Genomic DNA, 27,485 nt, shown 5'->3' with positions numbered 1-27,485 from the left:
TCGATGACACCCAAGACGATCTTAAAGAAGACTGACAGAAGTTACAGGGCTCAGACTTGAGAATGATTAGAGATACATATGGGATTGTCTTGAAACAGAAAAAAAAATAAATCCAAAAGAAACAAAAAGAAGATCTAGACAGAGTTACACATAGATACTCAATATGCAACAAAAACGGTGGGGTCAGAGACATGCTTCAGTGGTCATGAGTGTGTCTGCTCTCCCAGAGGACCCAGGTTCAATTCCCAGCACCTGCATCAGACAACTCACAACCACCCATTACTCTAGCTCCAGGGAACCTGACTCCTTCTGGCCTCCATAGGCAACTGCATTCACGTGCTCATACTCACACATGTACACAATACTTTTTACATTCTTTAAAATATGGAGAAGGAAAATACCTGAAAGATTATGGCTACCTTTGGGGAAAAATAATTCTCAATTCTTAACTGACAGTACTAGCCAAAATCTTGATGCATAAGGGACCACAGATATGAATAGGAGAAAACAGAAAAGTTACCACTGGGGGAAGAAACACCTAAAAACCTGTATTTTGATGACTTTTAGATAAGCAGAGGCTCCTCAAGGAAGACGGAGTGAGTAAGAAGCATGAAATAAGAAAGCTGATAATTAGTTCTCTCCGTATGAAGAACTTCTAACATCAAAAATATATAGCAGAGAGTTAAAAGGAAAGCTACAGGATGATAGATCCATTTTCAATTCCTGTACTCAGTGGAGGGTTTCACATGCGAAAGGTCTGTTGGCAAGAAATGAAAGATGCAGGACTTCCATGCCCTGCTGGTGGAGTGGGAACTGGTACAATACCCAGGTAAACAATGTGACAGTACCAAACAGTTGGACAGCTGTGTAGCTAAGAAGCAGAGATCGAAGACGAGCGCTGGGCAGACAGCTCAGGCACCAAGGTACCTGCCCTACAAAGACCTGAGTTACATTCTTAGAACCTATTAATAAGTCAGGAGAGTGGCATGTGCTGGTAGGCCTGGCTCTGGGGAGGTAGATACAGCTGGATCTCTTGGAAGTTGCCAGTCAGACAGTCTGGCCTACTTGGTGAAGCAAATGAGAACTCCTGTGTAAAAAAAAAAAAAAAAAAACTAGGGAGACTTGTCGTCCGCATGCATACATTCTACATAAATAAATGCACACACATAAAGATGAACAGATGTGCACACACACGTATGTCAGGATGTTTATAGCGACAAGCCTCATCACAGCTCCAGATAAGGAAACCATGCCTACCCACCTACAACCTGTTATATAAAACGTTGTGTTGTTTTCCATTATCAAATCACTGCACGGTGCCTGGAATGAACAGCTCACAAATGCTTACTTATCTAAGTGAACAGCACAATTCTAAGATAAAAATGCATACACACCAAAGACAGAAGGCTTCCTTATATAAAGCTCAATGTGAGAGAAACCAGCGTTTTCTCTCACAGAAATCAGGATGGTATTTGCTGGTGACAGAAACAGGAACAGGGAGTATTGGTGGTCTCTTTCTCTTGATCCAAGAGCTGATCACGTGATTTGAGCTTTAGGACAAATCAAGGAGTCACTGCTGCTTGTGTGCCAATCTATATGGATGCTCCATCTAACAAAGGGTTTTTAAATGACAGCCACGTGTGCACACCCACACAGGACACACACCCATACACACAACTAAAGGTAAAATAAATCAATACGTAAAAATGACAGGTATCAATCATTCCTAGCTAAAATGAATATCTGATAGAAACTCAACATATAACAATCTCTCTATATACAGTTAAAAAGTTACATATTTCACAATGCACCACTTAGTTTCACTCAGCAGGATCTTATACTATGACTAACGTTTGCAAGATGACAGAAATATTTGTAAACATAAAAAAAATATTCCCCTATCTCGCCAGAACTTTTAAAGTCAAAGATAAAAGGAAGAACTAAGATTTAATTTGAGAGAGAGAAAGATGGGGGATGGTGAGTGGTAATAGCAGAGAGCAAGTGTCTGTAATGCAGGGACAGACAGCACTCTCCTGAGTCAACAGCTGGGCTATGGAGACAGAAAGGGTGGTAGCCTATATCTGGAATTATCAAAAGAGGCCTCATGGAAGAGGCAAGCCTGAGAACCACATGGAGACAGAAATTACATGTGAATTCGGTCTCTCAGCAGAAAGACCCGGGGAAGGAAACTGCTGGAAAGAGGTCAAGACCTGACAGATTACCCTGTCCTGAGGAACTCGGTAAAGAAGGGCCACTGGGGAGGGAAATGGCTTGAAAACCAAGCATCCTGCTAGTGGAAGGCAATTACTGGCTCTCCTTAGACACTTAAAAATCTAGTAAAAAAATGTATTTATTGCCGGGCGGTGGTGCCGCACGCCTTTAATCCCAGCACTCGGGAGGCAGAGGCAGGCGGATCTCTGTGAGTTCGAGACCAGCCTGGTCTACAAGAGCTAGTTCCAGGACAGGCTCCAAAACCACATAGAAACCCTGCCTCGAAAAAAAAAAAAACCAAAAAAAAAAAGTATTTATTTTAACAGCTTCTATTGTCTGAAGGGGGGGGGGCAATCGTATTTGAAACTTCGAGTTACAGTGCATTATCAAGGACTACGACAATTTTCCTAAGCTGTATCCAGTACCTATGTCTTTGTTTTCTTCCCTGCTTGTCTTGGATAGTTTTACCAACTTCAGTGATCAGAGAGGAGGGAGCCTCAGTTGAAAAAAAAAAAAATATCTCCATAAGATCCAGCTGTAAGGCATTTTCTTAATTAGTGGTTTAGTGGGAGGGCTTAGCCTGTAGTGGGTGGTGCTATCCCTGGGCTGCTTGTCCTGGGTTCTATGAGAAAGCAGGCTGAGCAAGCCATGAGGAGCAAGCCAGTAAGCAGCACCCTTCAATGGCCTCTGCATCAACTACAGCCTCCAGCCTCCTGCCTTGTTTGAGCTCCTGTCCTGACTTCCTTCAGTGATGGACTTTCACCTCCAAGTGTAAGCTGAAGTAAACCCTTTCCTCCCCAAGTTGCTTTTGGTCATGATGTTTCGTCACAGCAATTGAAACCTAACCACGCCACTGTTGCTGTGGTAAAATACCCCAACCAAGCAATGTAAGAAGGAAGAGGTTACTTTGCTCACAGTTCCATCATTTCAGAAAGTCATGGTGGCAGGAACTTGACGCGTCTAATCCCACCACATCAACAATCAAGGGCAGAGAGCATGAACTAACGTATACATGTTAGTGCCCAGCTTTTTCTTGCCTTTTCATTCAGACATAGACCACAGCCCCCAAACAGGGCTGCCTCTATTCAGAAAAACTCGCCCACCCCAATTAATCCAATTAAGAAAATTGGCCACAGGAATGCCTATAGAACAACCAAACATGGATATTTCTTCATTGAGATGCTACTTTTCCAGGTATTTCTAGACTGTGTCAAGCTGACGATTAAAACCAAACATCACAAATCATTTGGGATAAAATAGGGTAGACCAGAAATACCTGAGAGCATTAGAGATCTTATCAAGAAAGTGTACCCTTGTAAAAGATCACGCAGCAAAGGCTGGTGTCTGGGGGCCAATACCTCATCAATACCTCATGGAATTCAGAGATGCCACAAGAAGTGGGTCATCAGGCTTCCTTGTGTTCTGTTCTGAACTATAGCACTGCTTAATGGAGTCTTTGATTCTGTGTCATGTGGGTTCTGAATGTGTGCAAGACTGAAACAAAATGCAGTCTTTTCAAGCTCATTAGCAAATGCTAATTATACATAATAACAAGTTTAATTTGTAAACACGTATACACTGGGTTTTTGTTCATATCTGCCCCAGTTGCGATCTCATGTCTCCCTGGATCACTCTCATTGATTCCATTTCTCTCCTAATGAATCCATCTTCTGTCGATTCAAGGATGTTGTCTTATTTTTCGTTTTGTGTTTGTTTGGTTTTCTTTTTTTTTTTTGTTGTTTTACCTTGTTTTGGTTTCTTGGTGACTCGATGAGTTTACTTAGAGTTCTTCAAAGAAGCATGGGTGAGGGGTGATTTACAGGACTGTGGGCAACTTACCAATGGCTACACCACCAAAGAAACGCCTCTCTCTCTCCTCCCCTTCACTCACTTCTCTCCCTCCCCCAACTCTTCTCTAGCAACCATTAAAACTTTCTATAGATGCTTAGAAATGGATGGAGCATCAAGAGTCCTTCCCCTAGTAGCTATAAACTGCGGGTATCCTCAGTGAAGGTAGAGCCTCCTGAGTCCCTCCTCCTTCCAAGGTGAAATACTGATGGGCCTAACTTGTGCAGGTCTTATACAGAAATCAGAGCTGCAGGGAGTTAGACAATGCAGCAGCCATCTGATACCTGGAAGACAGTTTTCCACAGCCTCCACCCGTTCCTCCAAATGCCTTTCTTCTGGGAAATCCTTGCTCAGAATTAAAGAAGGAGGAGATAATACAGATCAAATGAGTAACAGCAACACTGTTGAATCTACCTCCAGGAGGCGTGCAAGCCTTCCACAGAATGAAGCTGTAGGGTTTGACTCCTCCCTTAACCTCAATCCAGCAGAGCTTCCAACAGCCCCAAATGAGATTGCGAGTTAATCATTTTCCCTAAGACTAGTTTCTCCTGCTTGATTCAGCTCTGTGTAGGAACACTGAATATGCTTAGCTCTGCTTAAGGAGGAATAAAAAATGCAACTTAGAACAGGATTGTGAGATATCTTCTTTTTCAATTGTCCTATCATGGGTGCTAGGGAGATGTCTCCATGGGTAAAAGGGCTTGCCACCAAGTTTGGGTGTGATGTCTCTGGGGTAATGGGGCTTGCCACCAGGTCTGGGTGCTAGGGAGATGTCTCCATGAGTAAAGGGAGCTTGCCACCAAGTCTGGGTGTGATGTCTCTGGGGTAATGGGGCTTGCCACCAAGCCTGGGGGCAATATCTTCAGGGTAAACGGGTTTGCCAGAAAGTCTGGGTGCGATGTCTCCTGGGTAAAGGTCTTGCCTCCAAGAACTGACTCCAACAAATTGTACTCTGGCCTTCATAACACACAAGGACAGACAGACAGATGACAGATAGACACACACACACATACACAGAGAGGGGGGACATGGATGCAATAGATATATGCACAATATTAACTGCTATAATCTGTAGTAGAAAGAAAGGGACAATAAGAGGGAGGAATATCATGTTAAGTGAAAGGAGTCAGAATTAGAAAGACTGTTTTTTTTTTCCATGTCCCTCAAATGTGCGGGAAAAAGAAAACAAGGCAAATGTATAAAGACAAAGGCCAGAATCTTGGAGAAACGGGAAGAGGAATATTGAATAATGGTTTAGACGTGAAATGCCCCCCCACAGGCTCATGAGTTTGAACACTTGGTCCCCAGCTAATCCTGCAGTTTGGGAAGGTTGAGGAACATTTTGGGGTGGAGACTTGTGGGAGAAAGTGAGTCATTAGGAACCAGCATTATTATTTTAGCCTTACCCTGTCTCTGTTCACTCTCTGCTTCCCAGATGTGCATGCAACGTGACAAGCCTTCCTCCTTTATGTTGCTTCTTGTGAAGTATTCTGTCTCAACAATCAACAGGACACCACAGAAGTATTAAAATACAATTGAGAGCTTTAAATGCTAGAATTCCACAGCGCAGTGGGCGTGTGGTTCTGTTGCCTCTTACAAACTGAGGAAGAACTGAAGAGCCCAAAGGCTCCACAGAAAGGCATGATGAGAAGACAGGAATATGACTTACCCTGACGTGACCAGCACACACTGTATCCATGCACTGAGGTATCATACTGCTTCTCATAAGCATGTGCAAGCATTCAATACGTGGACAGCAAACAGTTTTTAAATATTTAAGGAGATATAAATGCTTAACTATTCTGACTGGGTCTTGACCAAGTATATACATATCTAAGGATCACCCTGGATCCCATATATTTATACAAAAGTTTAAACAATGAATTTTCTTAGGGTCTTGCATAATTTTCCTACACAAACCTTGCTCTAGTGAGACAAATTAATGGTTGTTTTGTGATCATCTCCTTAATGATGCTGATATAAAAGATAAGACGTGGTGAAAACATAGTTATCACACATAAGCCCATGTTAACTCTTTACCGCTTTAAAAATCTGTAATGCTTGATTATAATCCCATCAAATTTCCCAAATCCCTCAAACACTAAAACTCACAATGAAAAACACACAAGCAGGTTCTGCCAATGTACAAACTGGCATCATCCTAAATTAATAAAAAAAAAAGTATCTCCTGGCAAACTCAAGGTCTCATGTGGTAAAAAGCATTCAAGACACACAGCACTGAAGGTGGACGCTATCTTAAGTGGTTAAAGTTGATGTGCTTGGGTTTAGTTTTAAAGGAATGCAATCTGAAAAATACAGAAAACTATTGTTGATTTGGAAACCTAGGGATTCCAACACCCTCTCTTTAAAACAAACTGTTTCTGTTTTTTGTTTGGAGTTACAGGGTGGGATAAGTGTGTGTGTGTGTGTGTCTGTGTGTGTGTGTGTGTGTGTGTGTCTGTCTGTCTGTCTGTGTGTCTGTGTGTGTTGTGTCTGTGTCTGTGTGTGTGTCTCTGTGTGTGTGTCTGTATGTGTGTCTGTGTGTGTGTCTGTATGTGTGTCTGTGTGTGTGTCTGTGTGTGTGTGTCTGTATGTGTAGCATGAACACCTGTTTGCTGAAGCCAGGCAAGACATGAGATGTCGTGCTGTATTACGCTCCACCTTATCCCCTTGAGACAGGGACTCTCACTGAACTTGGAGCTAGACTGCTAGCCAGCAAGCCCCAGCTAGACATCTGCTTCCCCAATGCTGAGGTTACAGGCGTGGGTACAAGCACACACGAGTTTGGTGCACAGTTTCCCAAGATTTGAACTTACATCAGTCATCATGCCCCTCCCACACCCCCTCCCATCACCACAGCAACCATTTCCCCTGCAGCTCTTCAGGTTTGTCTCAATATACTTGTTCCAGAAGTTCTTTGAAATACTTTCAAACATGTTCCTTTGTGAGGCAATAGGAAATGGATATTTTAAAGGCCTGTCAAGGAATGTGTGGTCTGCCTGCCAATAAGGTCACATGTTAATTGCTTACTAATAGACAGACCACATTATTGATGAAGTGTTGAAGGCAGCTGAGGAATTCATCCGAAAAAAGCTCTGTGGATATTCTGTAGATACAACTGTTTCTGACTAGGGAGAAAACAAGTCTCTGTGATGAGAGGAAGTGGTGAGGATCCAGCCATAGAGGAGCTGCTCTCCCATCAACCAGCCACAAAAATCCGCAGGTCCAATGCTCTGTTGACCAAGTGCTTCTTCTTTGGTCTACACACAGTTCCACAAAGTGATGTATATCCCACCCCTGATATAAGCTACTCAGAAAGGAGGAAGGAACACCACCACCCATTAGAAACCTAGCAAGCTGTAAGTGAGCAGGCCTACTGTGCCTGGGGTATCTCCCATGCACATTCTCTGGCTCTCTGAAGCAACTCCTTTCTCCCATTCTCCATAATTGTGTGACATTTAGCACACCCCCCCCACACACACCCAATACAGGCTCCATTTGTCAAAAGGCATTCTACAGAGTGGCAATGGCTGAAGAGATGGCTCAAGGACAAGGACCTTAGCTGATCTCCAGAACCCAAGTAAAAAGATGAGGCGAGGTGATACGCACTTGTGAGCCCCAACTGGGGAGGCTGAGACAGGTACTTACCTATGGCTCGTTAACACAGCCGGCCTAGCATACCTGGCCAGTGAGAGACACCATCTCACAAACATGAGATGGGCAGCACCAGAGGATGGAGAGTTGAGGCTGCTTTCTGACCTCTAAGCAGCATGAACACATGGCATGCTCATAGACACATGTGCACCTATACCACACACATGCACACAAACCAGGGACCTCAGCTACAGGGAGAAAGATAGGATTGGGGACAGGTGCTGGGGTCTCCAGCCCAACCTGCAACACTGCCTTCCCAGGTAAACCCATTTGCACTTCTTAGGCCTTTGCTCCTTGATGTCTAAAATATGAGAACCAGACCAAAGATCCTGGTGAGCCGGACTGCTTTACCCATAGCTTCTGTGTACAGCTGGGTAACCCACAGGTTCACAGCGATGTTCTCTAGCCCACGCATCCAGCCCGACTGCACACCAACACCCACTTCTCCGTCACTTCCTCCAACAAGTCCACAGAGCCAACCTGGTCCTCAGCAATGACTATCTCTTCACCCTTCCCAAGTTTCTCTAGGCTGACGGACAACACGTTCCTCTCCTCACTGCAAAGTTTGAGGCTGGTGGTGGTCACAGAGCACAGGCTTTCTCCTCCTGCCTCTCTCCCTCCTCTCTTTACCCCCCTAGGCTCCCACCTGTTCCTTTCCCCTCTCCCCTACTTCACTTTCCCCCTCCTCCCTTCCTCTCTCCTCTTTCTTTCTCTTCTTTCCCTCCCTTCCTCTTGCTCCCCTCCCTCTTCCTCTTTTACTTTCTCATCCTCCTCTTTACTTCTCCCTCCTCTTTGCCCTCTTCCCTCGCTCCCCCTGTCTTTCCCTCCTCCCTCCCTCCCCCCTTACTTGGAATAGGCCTCCAAATACACTTGTCCTAGACTACCATTCATCTTCAAGGACTCACCTCCCCCAGTCCACTGTCCATATATTATCTGCTATTATTTATTCGCATTCATTAAGATAATAATCCTAATCCCGAGCTCCTACAGGCTTGCAGCCTCACACAGCATGACAGGATTGATAGAAGAATCCCAGGACAGAGATTATTATGGGTTACCTGGGTTGGTTTGAACTCATCAGTGGGATCTTTAGAGGGAACTCAGAAGCGTTCCAGTCACAGAAGCTGTTCAGACAGAGGCATGGTCCGACGGCCACTATGGCTGGAAGGGTCACACACCAACACCCTTGAGCGGTCTTTCAACTGTGGGAAAGGCTCCCGTGTCCCTGAGCCGTCAAAGAATGCAGCTCTGCCCACAACTTGATGCTTGGACTTCTGATTTCGAGAAGTGAGATAACACAAATGTGTTTGGTCTGAGGAGCTCAATTTGCAACAAATTGCTAGAAGTGGCATTGGAAGATCACGTGCCCTCTCAGAATGCTCTGTATACTCCCACCCCCCCAAGCCGCCTCCACCCCCACCTCTCTTCATCCTTCTCCATTCCTTCCCAGCAAATCTTCAGGGAAGACCTCTCACTTAGTTACTCTGTAACCAGTAACAAATCGGAGCAGTCAGACACTATCTCCATGTGGGCTCAGCCCTAAATGGGACATCTACAGCACATCTCCCTCCCACCACTGGGGAGGTGGAGGAGGGGGAGAAAGATTTTAAGAGCCGGACCGCTGCTGTTACATGGTGTCTTCTGAACAAGATGCACCTTGCGCATGTGTGCTCCCAGGGGATGCTGTCACCTGCTCGAGAGCTGTATGAAATCAAGCAAGTCGCCATTCTAGCACAGATGATAAAACATGAAAGCGTTCGTAAGACTCCACTCCTAAATGAGGAGCTATTGACAGCTGATGGAAAGGGGGTGTCAGCTTTCACCACAGGTGTGGCTCCTGGAAAGTCAACCATGCTCCAGTGGATGGCCCTACACCCAGGTACAGACCAGGAGCACTAATTAGAATCAGTGGGTGAAAGAAAAAGACATGAAGTTGGAAAAGGAGTACAGGGACAGGTCCTGAGGCAGTTGGTAGAAGAGACCTGTATATAGACATATATATGTATATAAATGATCAAAAATGTATATGGAATTGTCAAAGAATAAAAATTTATTTATAATTTTTTCTAACCACTGAGCAGTACTTCAAGGGAGGAGTGAAAGTAGAGAAATATTTCATGGAAATAGAGGAAGCAGTCACTGAAGACAGCTGCCAGGGCCTGAGCCCAGCAGGGCCTTGACCCAGAACAGAAGCAGCTGGCCAAAAGCCCAAACCCAAGCAAGCAGGAACAGGCAGGGCAGGGTGACCAAGTCACAGTGGCCACTGTGGGTCCCTGGCACCCACCATGCCAACAGCCTGGGCCTCGACAGCACGTCAGGCATGTGAGAAACTGTACCAGGCTTGCCGGCTGAAACACAAGGAGCAGCTGAGGTCGCAGACACAGACTCCCTGAGCACCAAGGACGGCTCTGCTGGGGACTTCCTCAGTGGAAAAGCACCGAAGCCAAAACAAATCCTCTCACGCTGACTTTTAGAAGCCTTGATCTGCTCCTAGTCAAAACTGGCATGTATGTGGTCTCTCACAGTGTTTTGTGTGTGTGTGTATGTGTGAATGTTCGTATTTGGAAACCAGAGGTCAACCTCAGGTGTGTGTGTGTGTGTGTGTGTGTGTGTGTGTGTGTGTGTGTAAATATGTGTGTATTCACACCCACAGAGAGAGGGAAAGTGGTGTGTGTGTGTGTGTACATGTGCTAGGGGTGAGTACACCCATGTATGCACATGTAGTGGTCAGAGGTCCCTGCCAGATGTGTTAACCAGCTGTTCTCCATCATGTCTGTCTGTTTTCTGAGACAGTGTCTCCCACTGAGCCCAAAGCTAAGGCACACTGCTTATGATGGAATGATTGGCGAGGCAGCAAGTCCCCGGGCTCCGCCTCTCTCCTCCCCGACAGCCCTAGGGTTGCAGGAATGTGCTGCTCCACCTGGGTACTGAGGATCTGAACTGGAGTCCACAGGCTGGTGCTGCAAAGCCTTTGCCCACTGAGCCATCTCCCCAGCCCTGAAACAAGTATGCTTAATTTATCATTTTTAAAGATTATTCATGCTTATTCATGAAATGAAACCAGACACGACACACATGTCTATTTCAGCTTCATAGCAAACAGACTGTACTTCGTATGTTTGCGTAGTTCTCTGATATCCAGATTACAGGCTATGAAAATATAAGGAAGCCTCATACTGTCTGTCTATCCACTATCTACTAGATTAACTGATGGGCCTTAGGGCTAGGGAGTTGGCTCAGTGGGGAAATTTACTTGCTGTGCAAGCATGAGGACCTGACAGCTATAATCCCAGTGTCAAGCAGTGTAGACAGTGTATTACTAGGCCTTGCTAGTAAGAGCCTAGCCCCAGTTTCAGCAAGAGAGCTGGAATGCGATCAACAAGCAGGACACCTGATGGCTTCCCCTAGTCTCTGCACAAGGATACAAAGGCGTGAGTGCACACACCATGACCATGTCTTCCAAAAACGAAAAGAACTAAAAGGAAATAAATGCAGCCACTCACATCTGTGCTGATGCAACCATGCCTGAGGGCAGGTCAGGAAGGAGAGATGCTGAGCTTCCATCTTCAACACGGGGACCTCTTCCCATCACAGCCAAGCAGACACCATGGCAAGGACACCAGACAAGCCACACTCATGCCCCACGCCGAGCCTCCTCCACAGCGCAGGAACTGTCGGACTATGGGGGATTTGGAGGGGACATTCCTGCTGGGAATTTGTCTCCTTTGGCCTCTAGTGACATGTTTCTTCTGCCCTGTCACTGATTTAGGCCAGAAAGCACGCTCATTTTCCTGCCCCTCTGTCGGAGTGAGTCCACTCACTATACTTTACAGCACAGTTTCCAAAGCCAAAGCAAACAAACTCTGAAAGCTGCCTCTCCATGCCAGCCTAAATGGGACCTAGTGTACAATATATACTAATGGAAATCTGTGTCGTATCCGCTGCCTGTGGAAGTTGTGTCAGTGTCTAGAACCATCTGCTGAACCAGCCACTGGCCAGAGCTGCCACCTCACCCCATATTGCTAAACAGATAAGAGGAATCAGGGTGGGTTTCCTAAGGTTATCTCCATGCTTGGGGGTGAATGGGAAACACAGACTAGGCTAGGTCCATTCACAACTACTGTCAGCTCTCTTATGGGATAACAACTCCAGAGTTTCAGGGCCAAGATGCCAATCTTACCAAAGCTTTCTCTCTGCTGAAGGAAGCAAGGGTAACAGCTCCTCCCAGGCACCCAGGCCAACAATTTCCAACTCTTCCATTCATTAGGAACAATACAACTTATACGGAGAAAGCTCCACAAGACTCAAAATCTCATCTGGGTTTGACTCTTGGCTAAGAGCCTATCTGTTAGGAAATAGGTGTGTGTGTGGGGGGGGCGGGGATGAACTCATTTCCAAGCCGAGGAGACTGATCTGTGATGGAGTGCTTGTGGCACAGAGCTGATTGAGTTCAGAATCTCAGGAGTCACAAAGTAGAGCAACGTCGGTCTGTGTTAAGCCAGTCTATACCAGGAGTTGGAATGCACTCATTCTTTTCCCCCACTTTCAGGAATGCAAGCATGTTTTCATTTGTGTGGGCATATGGAAGGGGATATGTCTGCACGTGAGGCATAACATTGCTGTTAGGAACCAGCACCAACCACTCTTCCACTGTATTTATTGAGGCAGGGTCTCTGGAACAAGCCGAGAGCCCTCTGATGTGGCTAGTCTTGCTATCCAGCTTGCTCTAAGGACCCTGGGTCTTTGCTTTCCTTCCAGGGCTGTCACACCCACCCAGTATTTTTCATGTGAGTTCACACCTCTGAGCTGACCCCCAAGCCACTGAGGTCAAGATTGTTGCTGCTGTAATGAATCCGTGCTGTCTCCCCATGTGCAAGTGCCCCCAGTGTGACTGTCTCCTTCCCCTCACCTGGGAGGTGCGTACGCCACTCTACCTTCCGTCATCCTCCTGCATCCATCTCTCTCTCTCACCAGATCAACACTCAGGAGTTGGTATTACCAATGATCGTGTCCTTTTCCCCATCTAAACTGTCAGCTTTCCGAGTACATCTGTATGTGACAAAGAACTGTTTCTACATGTAGGCATGCTAGTATGCGTCATGAATGTAGCACTGCTCCTCAGTTGCTGTCCACTCTGTTGACTTTTTGCTATTTTTAAACTTTTAAATTTATCTTTTGAGGTCCATACATGTGTGCAATGTGTTTTACCCATATGAATTTCCCACTTCCTCCCTCCTACCCCAACTGGATCCCCTCCTCCCATGCTCTCCCACATATGAATATTACGGCTATAGTCAACAGCTTAAATCTGGTTAGATTTAAGGCCACTGTTGTGGCCTGAATAAGAACGACTTATTCATATTATCCATAGGCTCATATAGTTGGACATTTTGTCTTAGGGAAGTAACACCATTTGTGAGGTGTGGCCTTGTTAGAGGAAGTACGTCATTGGAGGTGGGCTTTGAGGTTTCAAAAGTCCAAGACAGACTCACCCAGCCTCACTCTCTCTGCTTCCACATCAGAATGTAGCTCTCAGCTACTTTTCCAACACAATACTGTCTGCCACCATGCTCCCTGCCATGATGATCATGGACTAAGCCTCTGAAACTGCAAGCAAGCCCCTAACTAAATGATCTCTTTAATAAGACTTGCCTTGGCCATGGTGTCTCTTCACAGCAATAGAACAGTGAGGAAGACAGCACCTCCATGGAAGAAAACTCATGCCGAGTACTATAAATAAGGTCAAGAGTCCACAGCTCAGAGCTCTTAGACCCTAGAAGAGAAGCTATTGCTATTATTTTTCTAAAATGATAGAGTATCAGACTATCTTCTTACCCGCAAACCCAGAGGTTAGAGCACTCCAAGTCCCCCCATTGAAGCTTCTTTATGCATGGATGAGGAAAGCCTGTTCTAGCAGAGGACCTGAATTCACTTCCCAGCCCCCAAGCCATGCATCACCAACTGCCCCAACACCAGCTCCAGGAGATCTGATGCCCACTTCTGCCTTCCAGAAGTACACACTTTCTTGTAATGGTGATGTCCTTGGGATGCCGGAGGAGGTTCAGCTACAGAGTTATTTTACAAGAAAAATCATCCTATCTAGTATTAAGAGATGGCACAGGTTCTGGCTATTACAAACAATGCTGCTATGAACATAGTTGAGCATATACTTTTGTTGTATGATAGGGCCTCTCTTGGGTATATTCCCAAGAGTGGTATTGCTGGGTCCAGGGGTAGGTTGATCCTGAATTTCCTGAGAAACCGCCACACTGCTTTCCAGAGTGGTTGTACAAGTTTGCATTCCCACCAGCAATGGATGAGTGTACCCCTTTCTCCACAACCTCTCCAGCAAAGGCTATCATTGGTGTTTTTTATTTTAGCCATTCTGACAGGTGTAAGATGGTATCTTAAAGTTGTCTTGATTTGCATTTCCCTGATCGCTAAGGAAGTTGAGCATGACCTTAAGTGTCTTTTGGCCATTTGAACTTCTTCTGTTGAGAATTCTCTGTTCAGTTCAGTGCCCCATTTTTTAATTGGGTTAATTAGCATTTTAAAGTCTAGTTTCCTGAGTTCTATATATATTTTGGAGATCAGACCTTTGTCAGTTGAGGGGTTGGTGAAGATCTTCTCCCAGTCATTGGGAACTCACCAAGGCCATCTAGCCTGGGTCTGAAAAAGCCTGGGATAAAACCAGACTCGCTGAACATAGCGGACAATGAGGACTACTGAGAACTCAAGATCAATGGCAATGGGTTTCTGATCCTACTGCTCGTACTGGCTTTGTGGGAGCCTGGGCAGTTTGGATGTTCACCTTACTAGACCTGGATGGAGGTGGGTGGTCTTTGGACTTCCCACAGGGCAGGGAACCCTGATTGCTCTTTGGGCTGACGAGGGAGGGGGACTTGACTGGGGGAGGAGGAGGGAAATGGGAAGGCAGTGTCGGGGAAGAGACATAAATCTAAATAAATAAATAAATAAATAAATAATAAAGATAAAAGGAGAGATGGCACAAGAACAAAGAAGACACAAAAGGCCATACCCATGGCAGTTGATTTTCTTATGTGTTAGGAACTAGTTTAAGGTTTAAGTCCTTTACTTACGTAACTTTTTAAACCCTTAAGAACTTACAAAAGAGCATAAACTTTTTCATTTTTTATAGAGACATCCCTCCCCAAATTACATTAATGATAAATGACAGAAGGACTGGGGATGCAGCTTGGTTGGTTGGTAGTGTGCTTGCCCAACATGTAGGAAGCCCTAGGTTCCACCCTTACCAGTGCATAAAAACTGGGCATGGTGGTGCATGTCCTTAATCCCAACACTGGAGAGATGGAGGGGGGTGTCAGAAGTTCAAAATCATCTGTAACTACAAAGCCAGTTTAGAGCCAGCCTGGGCTGCAGGAGATGTTGTTGCAAAAACAAAAACAGTTTCTTGGTATAGGTAATATTCTTCATACCAGACAGCCCCTAGCAAGAAATTATTCGGCCCAAAATTGTTTTGTATAAAACCGTACAGAATAATACATAAGAGTAGCTTGATATCCAATACCAACCGAAAAACACCAACCAAAACCGTGACTTCAGGCTGGCACTCTAGAAACTATTTTTTGGAGGAAAGTTCTAAGGGATATTCACAGTACATTACAGAAGGTTGTCCTCTAGTGAAGGAGCCTAGAGAAAGAACAAACCATAAGGTGGGCTTCTGTCTACCCTCTATATATTATAAAAGAGCACAAACTGCCGATGAGAGGCCCTCTAGTTTTAAAGTAATGGGTAAACATGATGGAAACCTTCTTCATTTTCAAGGCTCGGGGAGGCACACAACTCTCCCTGCTTTATGTCCAAGTAGAGAAAATTGCTCCATGACTGACGTAAAGAGATGCTAGAAACTGGAGGATATCCCAGAATGCTTTGTAGCTGGAGAGCTGCCTCACTCTCTACTCATTTTCTTAATTTAAGACTCCTAGCAACCCCTGCTAACACTTGCATCTAAATTTGAACCCTAGGCCACGGAGAGTCCAGAGCCCCAGGAAGCTGTGTCCTGCAAGAACTAGTACTTCCTGGGTCACCAGCGCACAGGATGGAGTGTCCTGTGCACACAAGATGCACACTTGGTTTGGGTTTGTGCTCTTCTGCTTCCTTCCTCAAGTTGCAGTTGGGGAACTGAGCTCAGGAGCTGTTTCTGCTGGGTTTATTATATGTATTTCAAACTGCATCAGCTACCCGTTTAATTTCCAGTGTTCGCCTTCTTTTTGGTTAAGCAGGATTGGCGGGCATTACTGGGCCCTTTCTGAGGAATCCTTACTATTTAAAATTCCTGCTGCAGGGATTAAAGAGATAAAGCCGGAGGAAGCCCTTTGTAGACTGTAAAGTCCTAACCAAATGGACGATGCCGCTATGATACTCATCATCAGAGCTGTACCCAGCTTTACTGGTGACTTCAAAACCATTTGGAACCCCTCCCTGCTTCCTGCCCACCCATAGGGTCCACACTGGTGCCAAGTTTTGGGAATCCCTTCCAGGAAGTTTTGTTTGATACAAATAAATGAATGATTCAAAAATACCACAAGGGTTTCCAAAGCAACATGCACACAAGGAAAAATAAAATAAAAGCTAAGACTGATGGTTTAGATAATGAAAAGATTCTGCCAAAAATAGTAGAGAGCTGGAAAGAGGTGAAGAATGAAATACTCTTCTAAAGATAGCTTCAGCAAGAAGGAAACCCTCTGCACACACTTCAGGGAGAGGAGGACAATGGGTCAAGGATTTACCCCAGTCCAGAAAACCTGTTCTCTGCTGCCACACAGAGGGGCGCTGTGGTTTGGGTTTAGAATGAAAGTCACAAACTGTAGCATAAAAAGATTGTTTTCTTTTTTTATTTCCCCAAAGGATACTTCCTAGGACGAGGAAGGTTCACCTCAGTGTCTTAAGAGGAAGGAGTTACAGGGAGAGAGAGGGCGTGGACAAAAAAGGTGGTAAGAAGAATAAAGCGCTTCCTCGAAAGGCTGAGGACCTGAAGTGTCCTCAGAATCCTGTGTCCCTGGCGACAGCGAAAGGGTAGGCTGGGACAGGCCAGGCGAGCACTTACAGCAAGGCTCTTGTCTGACCTCTATGCGCCTGTGCATCCATGTGCTCTCCTGCACACACAGACACATAAAGGAAGTAAAGCAGAGGTTACAGGTATGAAACTTACTTTTACAAAATTATCTTGTAAACATTTACAAGAATAGTTCCTCCAGATACTGCTGTAAGGGAGATCTGTTTTGGAAATAGGTTTAGGAGGGGGAGAACAAAAATTAAAGGCACTAGCAATAAGCCATGCATAAGGCTTGAGCCAAATTGGCAAAAGCCACAAGGATCAAGGAAATTCCAGGTGGTCACCTGTGTTTAATGAGGATATCCCAACAGTCCCTTTCCTCTAAGGACTGAGGTGGGCGTGGGCATGGGCATGGGCTCGAGGAGGGTCTGCCTCCCATGCCAGGCAGTATGCAACTCAGCTTCCCTCCAAAATGATATTGTATTTCTGCCCATCAATCAGAATTAAGAAGCTTATGAGGCATAGGCAGTTGCTGGTAGCAACAGGGCACACACTCGGATTCAGCTGGGCGGAGCCTGCACTGAAGTGGGGAGCACCTGAAGGGTGAGAAAAAGGCCCTGAGCCTGACATACCAGGACAGGGACCTGATGCATAAGAACAGAGCAACAGGACAGGAAACCCTGTGGTCCCTCACCCGCTGCTGGGGCAAGGCTTTTGGTGGTGGTCCTGGTTGCTGACCTTAAAGTTCTCTTGTGCCCCAGGACACTGACTTTCCAGGAGAGGAAAACCATCAATGCAGCATCTTAGGAAGAAGAAAGGGCATAGCCAGAGAGATAATTGACTGAAGGGGTACAGTGTCCTAAATCAGCAGCCTCCCCCGCCCCAAATATTCTCCTATCTGATCACTATAGTGGAGACCAGGCTACAGACAGATGTAGGAGATCCTGGATGCCTGGGAGGCCATGCTACTTCAGACCCCGTCCTCCTCTCCTTACCATTAAGAAAAGTCCACCAAGCAAGCGAGCCTGCGTGCGGGGAACACTGAGCACGTGTGCATGTTTCCATGAGCGCTTCTAGCACAAAGCAAGGTCCCACAGGTGGAAAGGGAAGTGCGAGATGCGGGACTTGGGGAGCATAGGGATAGATGGTGAATACTAAATCCCTGTACATCCTGCCTTGATTGTCCTGGAGCTGACTTTCTAGGCAGAAAGATTCTTCAACCTAGTGCCACCTCCCAGAAATCCTACCCCACCCCCTCTGGGATTCTATAAGCGATTCAGGGAGGGTGACAGTGTCATCAGCGACAGGGGGCAGAGGTGGACCAAGAAGGAACTGAATGTTTAAAAGCAACCAGATCGGCAGGCACTAGAGGATACCCGGGGAATGGAGAATAAGAAACAGCTCTGGGGACATGCCTGGGAGGGTGCAGGGAGCTGGCGTCCTCTTACCTGGCCTGCGGGGAACCATTTTGCAGGGGGCTCAGGTCGCGGTGGGGGCTGCCCGCCTTGGGGGACAGACCCTGCAGTGCCGTCACTTGGGGGGAAGCAAGGCGCTGGCCTGGAACCCCACAGTTGACAAACTTGCCATGTCAAGCCTGTCGGCGCGCGCGTGCTCCACAGCCCAGGCACCTAGGCTTTTGTTGTGTCGCACGCCTCCCGTCCCCAGCTCGCGCCTGCCTCCCGGTGTCCCAGCACAATCTGGGCCACAGGACCTTTCTCTCTTGCTCCGCCTGGGGACCGCAGTGTCACTTCCCTGGGAATCTCGCGCTAAAGAGATGCCCCCCACCCCCCACCCCGAGCCCCAAGTCCGTGGTAAGCCAGGCAAGCAGCAGCAGCAGCAGCAGGCACAGCGCACTCCTATGGGTCCGCTCTGGCCCTTGGGTTCCCACCCCCACCCTTTCCCTCCCCGCCCCGCCCCCCACTCAGAAGCTGCTCAGAATCCACCCTGTCAAATCCAGCCCATCTGGTGCTGTCACAATCAGTTTCAACCCAATGGTTCCACCAATCTCTGCCTGGAGTTAGAGTTGGGGACCCTCCTTGGGAGGGAGAAAGAAGGGATGCAGTGGAGAGGGGAGATGGAAGGCTCTGAATGCCCAGAGAGGGGGCTTGAAGCTTTGACTGTCTGCCCCAAAGCAAGGAACTGAAAGGAGAAGTGGCTATATAGAAGGGGAACCCTCGCATTCACTTCCCAGTTTCCAGTAAAAAGAAGAAGGGGGCGGGGATCCATTCCATCAGCCACTAGCTCCCTCTGCGTCCCCACTCCTAGTCCTGTCTGGGTGGAACAAATTTTTACTACTGAGCGAAACAAACAGGTCCCCTAATCTTATCATGGAGCTGCCCCATAGGCTGGCACAGCTATTAAAGGACTGTTAACTGGCAGGTAAGAGCTGGACCCAACAGTCACAGGTCCGGTGTCCAAAGTCATCCCCAAGTCCGTTTGGAAGCAGAGCATATGTCAGAAGAAGATCTGGGTATAGTTGGCGAATATGCCCACTGGTTGCCTTTTGCTGGCATTTCTGGAGAGAAAGGGAAATCCACTTGGGGCAAGAAAATGTTGGACTCAGTTGAGACTCATTTTGTCTTAGGAGAATTCTCATAAATTTCCATTTTCTCATGAAAATGATACTTTCCAGGAAATGTTGTTTTATTAGCAAATAACGACTTCTAAGATGAGGATTTCACAAGCCTAATAGTTTCTCCTTTTGGAGGAATGAGGTATACTTTCCAATAATATCCTCTGTATTATACTTTAGTATAAGCACATATATTTGTGCTGGCTGATAGACGCGTGGATTACCCCAAGAGTTATTTTTTTCCTTTTAAGTCTAATAAAAAAATAATAGTATTCCCAGAGACACATAAAAAGTCATGAAGCATAAAAGAATCTAAGCAGAGGGATTATACCTCATTTTGTATATTTATTTCAAGTTCTGGGAAACATTCAATTACCTGGAATGACAAAGTTTGTTGGAGAAATCACTTGATGGGTAAAGAAACCACCAGTGGAAAAGTTGAAAAGAAAGAAAAATTAAGCCATTCATAGAAGTACAATAGCTAGGAAAAAAATAAATATACTTAACTGTGAAAATTGAATAGAGTTTTAAATTAATGTCCAAGTCATTCTCTTGCTCGATACTGGACTGGTAAAATATGTGCACACTACATTAAGGACCCACCCACTTATCTGGGCACAGGCTGCGTCTTCTGCTCTTTTTATTATAGCCCAGTGGTGCTTACCACGGTGCTACGCAACTCAGCGAATATTGATGGCAAACATCATTCCTGAGCAAAGTGCATTTCCAGTGTGACCCTCTGAAACAGTGGACACTGTAAGAAAGTGATCGGCAAGGACTGGTTTCCTGTTAAGACTATTTTCCTAATATTCCCTATTTTGAATCTCTGTACATGTGTTTGTTTGTGCATGTATGATATACATGCGTGTATATATTTGCGAGTACAGGAGCATACGCCATGAAGTGTGTATGGAGGGGAGAGGAGAGACTGAGGTATCATATCGATTCTTGCCCTCCATCTTGTTTGCAAGAGGGTCTCTGTTGTTCATTACTGCGTGCACCAGGCCAGCATGCCCATGAGCTTTCAGGGGCTCTCCTGTTTCTGCCTCCCATCTTGCTGGGATTACAGATTACACTTGTATTACACCTGTGCGTGAGAGTACACACACACACACACACACACACATGAACACACACTCTAACTGGGAACAGCTTACATCACTACTCTGCCCGCAATGAAATTACTGATCCAAACAAACGCAAAAGGCATTAAGCAAAACAGTGGAGAGGTACACTATTCGAATCCCACCATCATCATTGCCTCATCGTTTTTTGTTAACTGTAAGGAAGATGATTACACTAGACAAGGAAGGAATCTTACTTGCTGCATAAAATGGATATGAGAAGAACAAAGAAAAAATCTAACTTCTTTTTTTTGGGGGGGAGCATGTTCAACTATCAGTTAGATGTGTCAGTGGGTGAAGACACTCGCTACCAAAATTGAGGACCTAAGTTTGATCGCTGAGACCTGACCCCTGAAAGCTGACCTCTGACCTTGCAGATGGGCCTTACCAAACATCCATGCACATATATACATACAGAGGGGAGGGGCAGGGAAGGGGAGATAATCCAGGCCAACATTACATTTAATTTATCTAAGCAGAGCTATTGTACTAACTTCTTCTTATGGAGAAGCGAGCAGGTGGAGAAAGAGAGGAAACGAGCAGACACAACACAGAGGCATGGACAGGACTCAGAAGGTCCCAGCCTTGTCAACTCTGTGTCTTGAGGTGAAATAGGCAGATTCATCTAAGTAGATGGAGGGATCTGCTGTAACCAAGGGCAACTGACTGAAGAGGGCGGGTCTTCCTGTAAAACAGACAGCTATGAAGTATATTTTGGGAACAATTAACAATTCTAAATAAGACTAGAGATGTATGACATGAAGTTTTTATTTTACTAGGGAATAAAAATACTATGATTATAAATTAACTGGCCCTTATCTTCCAAGGCCATAAGTAATTGTTTCTACTACTCATTTTGGAAAATGTATGTAAATCAAAAATGTTACCTTGGAGAATGTTTTCTCTTGAAATTTTTGATAGGATGCAAATCTACCTACACATCAGACATGGCATAGAATTCAACCAATAAATTCACCAATGGAATCATGCAATCCACAACAACACAATCATGAATAAACATTTATTTATTTTTAACAAATGTTAAACATTTGTTGATTTTAAACTGTGGGAAGAACAGCATCCTATTAATCTGGTCTTCCAATTTTTCTGTACATTTGAGAATTTTCTCAAAAAAAGCGAAGAAAAATACACTAATAAAAAGGAATCAATAACTACTCATAAAGAAGTTAAAAACATTTAAACAACCTGTCTTCAAATACCAATTTTAGATGGAAATACAGTAGATACCGAGGAAAATTAGTAATTTCAATGTATACTCTATAAGTCAAACAAAGCTGAAAATTAATGCTTAAATCTCAAGGCAAATTTCTAAAGAGAATATTTGAACACAGAAAAAAGAAAAAATCAGTCTAATAAAGAGAACACGAGGCACCGATTCAGGATCGATCAAACACATCGAGTTAAATAAATTTCACTAAGTGAAATCAATATGCAAAGAATACAAGAAGACCACAAAATTAAAGCTATAACATAGTTTTTAAAATATTAAAACTATTTCAGAATTAACAACTCGATGGCATAAATCTAAAAACAGGTCGTGAGTATTATCATCCTAAAATAAAAATGTAATTAGACCAATCTCATGAGCACAGAACCCTGAACAATGAAACAGACTGAGTTGCTGATTTAAAATCCCTGCCCCTGGGGAGGCAGGCTCTGCCTGCCCCTGAATGACACAGTCTCAAGTTATTTGGGCTGGAGAAAGAGGAATACCCTGGCCCTTAAACTATCACTAGACCCAGCACCTTAACCCACCCAACAGAGCACTCCCAAGGCTCCTCGCCTGTTCCTCAGCAACAGAAAGGAAAACATTCTACTTCCTTTGGGGTGTATTTTTATTTTATGTGCAAAAATATTTGTCTGCACATGTATATGTGTACCTCATCCATGTCTAGTACCCGAGGGGACCAGAAGAGGGCATAGATCTCCAGGAACTGGAGTCAGACAATTATGAGCCACTATGTGGGTGCTGAGAATCAAACCCATGTCCTCAGCAAGGGCAGCCATTGATCTTAGCCACTAGAGCCATTTCCCCAGCTCCTATACTTATTTCTTTTATTAATCAAGCACAAGTTACAATTTAACCCAATATCTAGGAACGATAATTATAGGTTGACATCCATGTGAAAGGAAGAGCTCAACAGTGTAGCTGCATCTCAACCACACTGTAGGAAAGTGGTATTCAATCTAGGAGCACACGTGTTGTTTCTGTTCATCAATCCATTGGTATAACAGGACAAATTAATAACTCAAATGAAAAATGAATATTTCTCTGCATAGACATGTGAAATGTTGAAAAAATTTAACACTCAAATGAAAATACAAGAAGATAGGAGTTTGTGTATGTTTTCTTAACGTGGTTTATATTAAAGTTCATTCACACACACTCATACACAAACACACACAAACACAGACCCCAGCACCTCACTCACACAGGGACACATTTGGCACACTTGATTCATTCACAGGTAAGTCCAGGGTTCTCCCAAATTTTTTAAGTAGGGAATGTTTAATTAGAACCAGAGTAAATGAGTTATACCAGACAAAGGAATAGGAATGGAAGAAATATAAAAACTCTTTTCAGAGGAGGTACTAGCATGCCGGGAAAAATGGCATAAATCAGCGGTGAAATCAACTCAGTGAAATTTAGAGTTGAGCAAGTCCGGTTTTATCCCATGCTTTTTCAGACCCAGGCCAGCTGGCCTTGGTGGATTCCCGATAGAACATCCCCATTGTCTCAGTGTGTGGGTGTACCCCTCTTGGTCCTGAGTTCCTTGCTCGTGCTCCCCCTCCTTCTGCTCCTGATTTGGACCTTGAGATTTCTGTCCGGTGCTCCAATTTGGGTCTCTGTCTCATTTCATCGCCTCAAGAACAATGGCAATGGGTTTTTGATCCTACTGCACATACTGGCTTTGGGGGAGCCTAGGCAGTTTGGATGCTCAACTTACTAAACCTGGATGGAGGTGGGCGGTCCTTGGACTTCCCACAGGTCAGGGAACCCTGATGGCTCTTCAAGCTGATGAGGGAGAGGGACTTGATCGGGGGAGGGGGAGGGAAATGGGAGGCGGTGGAGGTGAGGAGGCAGAAATCCTTAATAAATAAATAAATTTAAAAAAAAAGAAATTTAGAGTTGAAAAATTTAAACTACGAACGTCTTTAGGCATCCTCGCTAACTCCAATGGATATGGTCTTAAGGTTTGTGTTTAGCAAACATTTTCACTATCAACAGAGAACACAAAATATCTAGGGAAAATTCTGAGTAGAAATGCATAAAACCAGGGAGGGGGCAAAGATCAAATTCCAGCTTGGCACAATAGATGTCCGCTGGCACCTTATAGAATGGCTCGACATGAGGGTGGTATCCCTTCCGAGTCACTATGGAACGTCAACCCCGTTACAACAGAAATAATGGCAAGGCCAGTGGGATGGCTCGGGGTGGAGGAAAGGCCATGCCTGCAACAGGAACACTAGGAGGACCCTGGAGAACACTAGCCAGCCAGGCTCACTGAAAGGGTGAATGCCAGTTCAAGGAGAGACCTGACTCCCAGAGATCATCCGGAGTTGACCTCTGGCTCCACACACTCATGTGCAAGAGCATGCACTCCTTCACACACATATACTTGTACAACGCAGACACATTCAAAAATGATAAATAAGAATAAAAGAATGAGCATCTTCATTGACAACCTAGTGAAAAGTGATTCTTGGGACTGGAGAGAACTCAGTAAAAGCACTCAGAGGACCTGAGTTCAGTTCCCAGCACCTACCTCAGATATCTCACAAGCTTGAGCTGATCCAATGCCCTCTTTTTCCTTCCATGAGAACTGCCACACAGGACATGCATATATAAACATAATTAAAAATAAGGGCCAGGCCGTGGTACATGCCTTTAATCCCACCACTTGGGAGGCAGAGGCTGGCAGATCTCAGTGAGTTCAAGGCCAGTCTAGTCTACAAAGTGAGTTCTAGAACAGCCAAGACTGTTGCACAGAGAAACCCTGTCAACAAAAAAAAAAAAAAAAAAAAGATACCTTTGTAAAAAAGGTATTCCTTTGCTTTCAATGACACATTAGAAACAAGGATAAAACCACTAGCTGATTTCTACTGTCTTTTGGTTATTCAACATGCTCTACCAAGTGGTTTATCACAGAGTCACAAACCAAACCAAGAAGGACATTTCCCAAAATGCCAACAAAACTCAGTAACAGGAACCAATGTCTCAAGCAGCAGTTATGATGGAATCCTATCATAAATAGGATAAGAAGGTCAAGCTAGATGTTGTGTATGTGAGACAGCTTGCTGGCAACGAGAACCTGAGTTCAAATCCCAGGGCCCACATGGTGAAAGAGATTCCCACAAGTTTTCCTCTGACCTCCACACAGTGACATGCCATGTGTATACTCATACACACATATATAAAATAAACAAACAAACAAATGGCAAAAAAGTTAAAACAAATTTTTATACATCACTATAGACCTTCCTTTAATAACAAGTCAGAAAATTACATTCAGACTCAAATGTTGTGTACATGGTACTTTAACTCAAGCTGTTGGTTAAACACTAATATTCAGACAGAATAAACTTACCTTTACTTTCCAGGAATTTTCTTTTGTTCTGGCCTTACAGCTCATCTCTAAATATTAGAAGGTAAAGGGTCACCCACTTTGCAGTCTTTGCTGGGCAGCTTCTATTCTGTCCTAACCGAGGACAAATGAGCAAGCATTTGCAGGTACAGCAGAAGAAAGCCTGCTCCTACAGCAAGTGCCAAGGGGATTGTTAACTTGGATATCTCCTGCATGGCTGTTGAATGTGCTCTATTATTATTATGGCTATCTTCATTTCATCACAGCTAGTCTTTCCTAGGGAATTTGATTTTGTGGGGAGCTAAGTCTATAGCTGTGACTTAGGCCTTCTGCCTTCAGTGGAGCAGGATTCCACTCAACTCCCCACATGCTGCAACCTCAGCTGGGGACACCACTGACTTATAGTTTTATTGTTTAGAAGGAAGTTAAAACTACAATGCAATTAATTAGTTATCCTCCCAGGCCTTGTTATCCTCCTGGAATTTGGTAACAAAATGAAAACACACCCAGTTCGCCATCTTTCTGTTCTTAATCCTTTTAAATTATTTTTGTGTGAATGAGTGTTTTGCCTGAACATACATATGTATGGGTACCATGCACATGCCTGCTGCCCAAGGAATCAGAATAGGGATAGGATCACCTGTAACTTGAGTTATGGGTGATTGTCAGCTATGGGGTGTTAAGAACAAACCTGGGTCCTCAGCAAGATAAAATGTGCTCTTAACTCTAAACACAGAGAAGAGTCTCCAGTCCTGTTATTAATTCTTAAATATAATGGCTGTTTGTCAATATTATTTTAGTCATCATTTGTGTATACATCTGTGTGTGTATGTAAGTGTGTGTGTGTGTGTGTTTACACAATGGAGGGGATAGATGTGCATCTATGTGGAGGCCAGGGTCTTCTTCACCTTAATTTTGAGATAGGTCTCTCACTGAACCTGTAGTTCACCAAGACGGTCAGCCCTATGGATGCCTCTGCCTCCCAGTGCTTGGATGAAGGTAACTAGTTTGGCTTGCATACATGGATTCTGGAGGGATCAACCTCAGGTCCTCATGCCTGTGTAGACAAGGACTTTATTAACATATGTCAAGCCCAACCATCATTTACTCATCAAACAGTATATGAAAAGTTATGTTAAGCTAGGTTAATAACTAAGAAGCTTACAGTCCCTAAGCAAAAATATTTCATGGCCCCAGTTTTCAGTAACATTACTAACAGTTAGCTTTAATTGATAACTTGACAAGCCTGAACTCACATAATGTGGAAGAATCTCAAGGGAGTAATTGGGTTTTTTAATTGATTTTATTGAGCTATACATTTTCTCTGCTCCCTTCCCTTCCTCTCCCCTCCCCTTCAACCCTCTCCCATGGTCCCCATGCTCAGGAGATCTCGTCTTTTTCTACTTCCCATATAGATTAAATCAATGTATGTGTCTCTTAGGGTCCTCGCTGTAGTCTAGGTTCTTAGGGATTCTGAATTGTAGGCTGGTTTTCTTTGCTTTATGTCTAAAAGCCACTTATGAGTGAGTACATATGATATTTATGATCCTTGGTCTGGGTTACCTCACTCAATGTGATGTTTTCTAGATCCATCCATTTGCCTGCAAATTTCAAGATGTCATCACTTTCTTCTACTGTGTAGTACTCCATTGTGTAAATGTACCACATTTTCCTTATCGGTCGAGGGGCATTTAGTTTGTTTCCAGGTCCTGGCTATAACAAACAATGCTGGTATGAACATAGTTGAGCAAACAATTGATATATACCCAAAAGAGGTATTGCTGGTCCTTGAGAAAGGTTGTTTCCTTATACTATAAGAAATCGCCACACTGATATCCAACGAGGCTATACCAGCTTGCACTCCCACCAGCAATGCAGAAGTGTTCCCTTTACCCAACAACCTCTAGAACATAAGTTGTCATCAGTGTTTTTGATCTTGGACATTTTTACAGATGTAAGATGGAATCTCAGAGTTGTTTTGATTTGCATTTTTCTGATGACTAAGGATGTTGAACATTTCCTTAAGTGTTTTTCAGCCATTTTAGATTCCTCTGTTTAGAGTTCTCTGTTTAGGTCTGTACTACATTTTTTATTGAATTATTTGTTCTTTTGCTGATGAATTTCTTGAGTTCTTTGTATATTTTGGAAATCAGTCCTCTGTTTGATGTGGGGTTGGTGAAGATATTTTCCCATTCTGTAGGCTGTCATTTTGTCTTGTTGACCTTGCCGTTTGCTTTACAGAAGCTTTTTAGTTTCAGGTAGTACCATTTATCAATTGTTTCTCAAAGAACCAACTCTTTGTCTCATTGATTCTTTGTATTGTTTTCTTTGGTTCTATTTTGTTGATCATCACTCAATTTGATTATTTCCTGTTGTCTAGTCCTCCTGGGACTTCTTTTGTTCTAGAGTTTTCAAATGTTCTCTTAATTAAT

At 44.4% G+C, this 27,485-nt stretch overlaps 1 protein-coding gene across 1 annotated transcript in view; it reads right to left on the bottom strand.

Moving 5' to 3' along the window:
- Nckap5 (NCK associated protein 5) overlaps positions 1 to 27,485 on the bottom strand; it is a 648,901-nt gene that overhangs the window by 606,483 nt on the left and 14,933 nt on the right. The window contains exon 2 of the mRNA XM_026779774.1: positions 18,199 to 18,307. Within this exon, the coding sequence (XP_026635575.1) occupies positions 18,199 to 18,307 (109 nt within the window). The remainder of the gene's footprint in view (positions 1 to 18,198; positions 18,308 to 27,485) is intronic.

This window comes from Microtus ochrogaster, chromosome 6 (assembly GCF_000317375.1).
Source record: "Microtus ochrogaster isolate Prairie Vole_2 chromosome 6, MicOch1.0, whole genome shotgun sequence".
Classification (NCBI taxonomy): domain Eukaryota; kingdom Metazoa; phylum Chordata; class Mammalia; order Rodentia; family Cricetidae; genus Microtus; species Microtus ochrogaster.
Note: the sequence above shows the minus strand (reverse complement) of the source record. Positions and strands in the feature narration are given on the sequence as shown.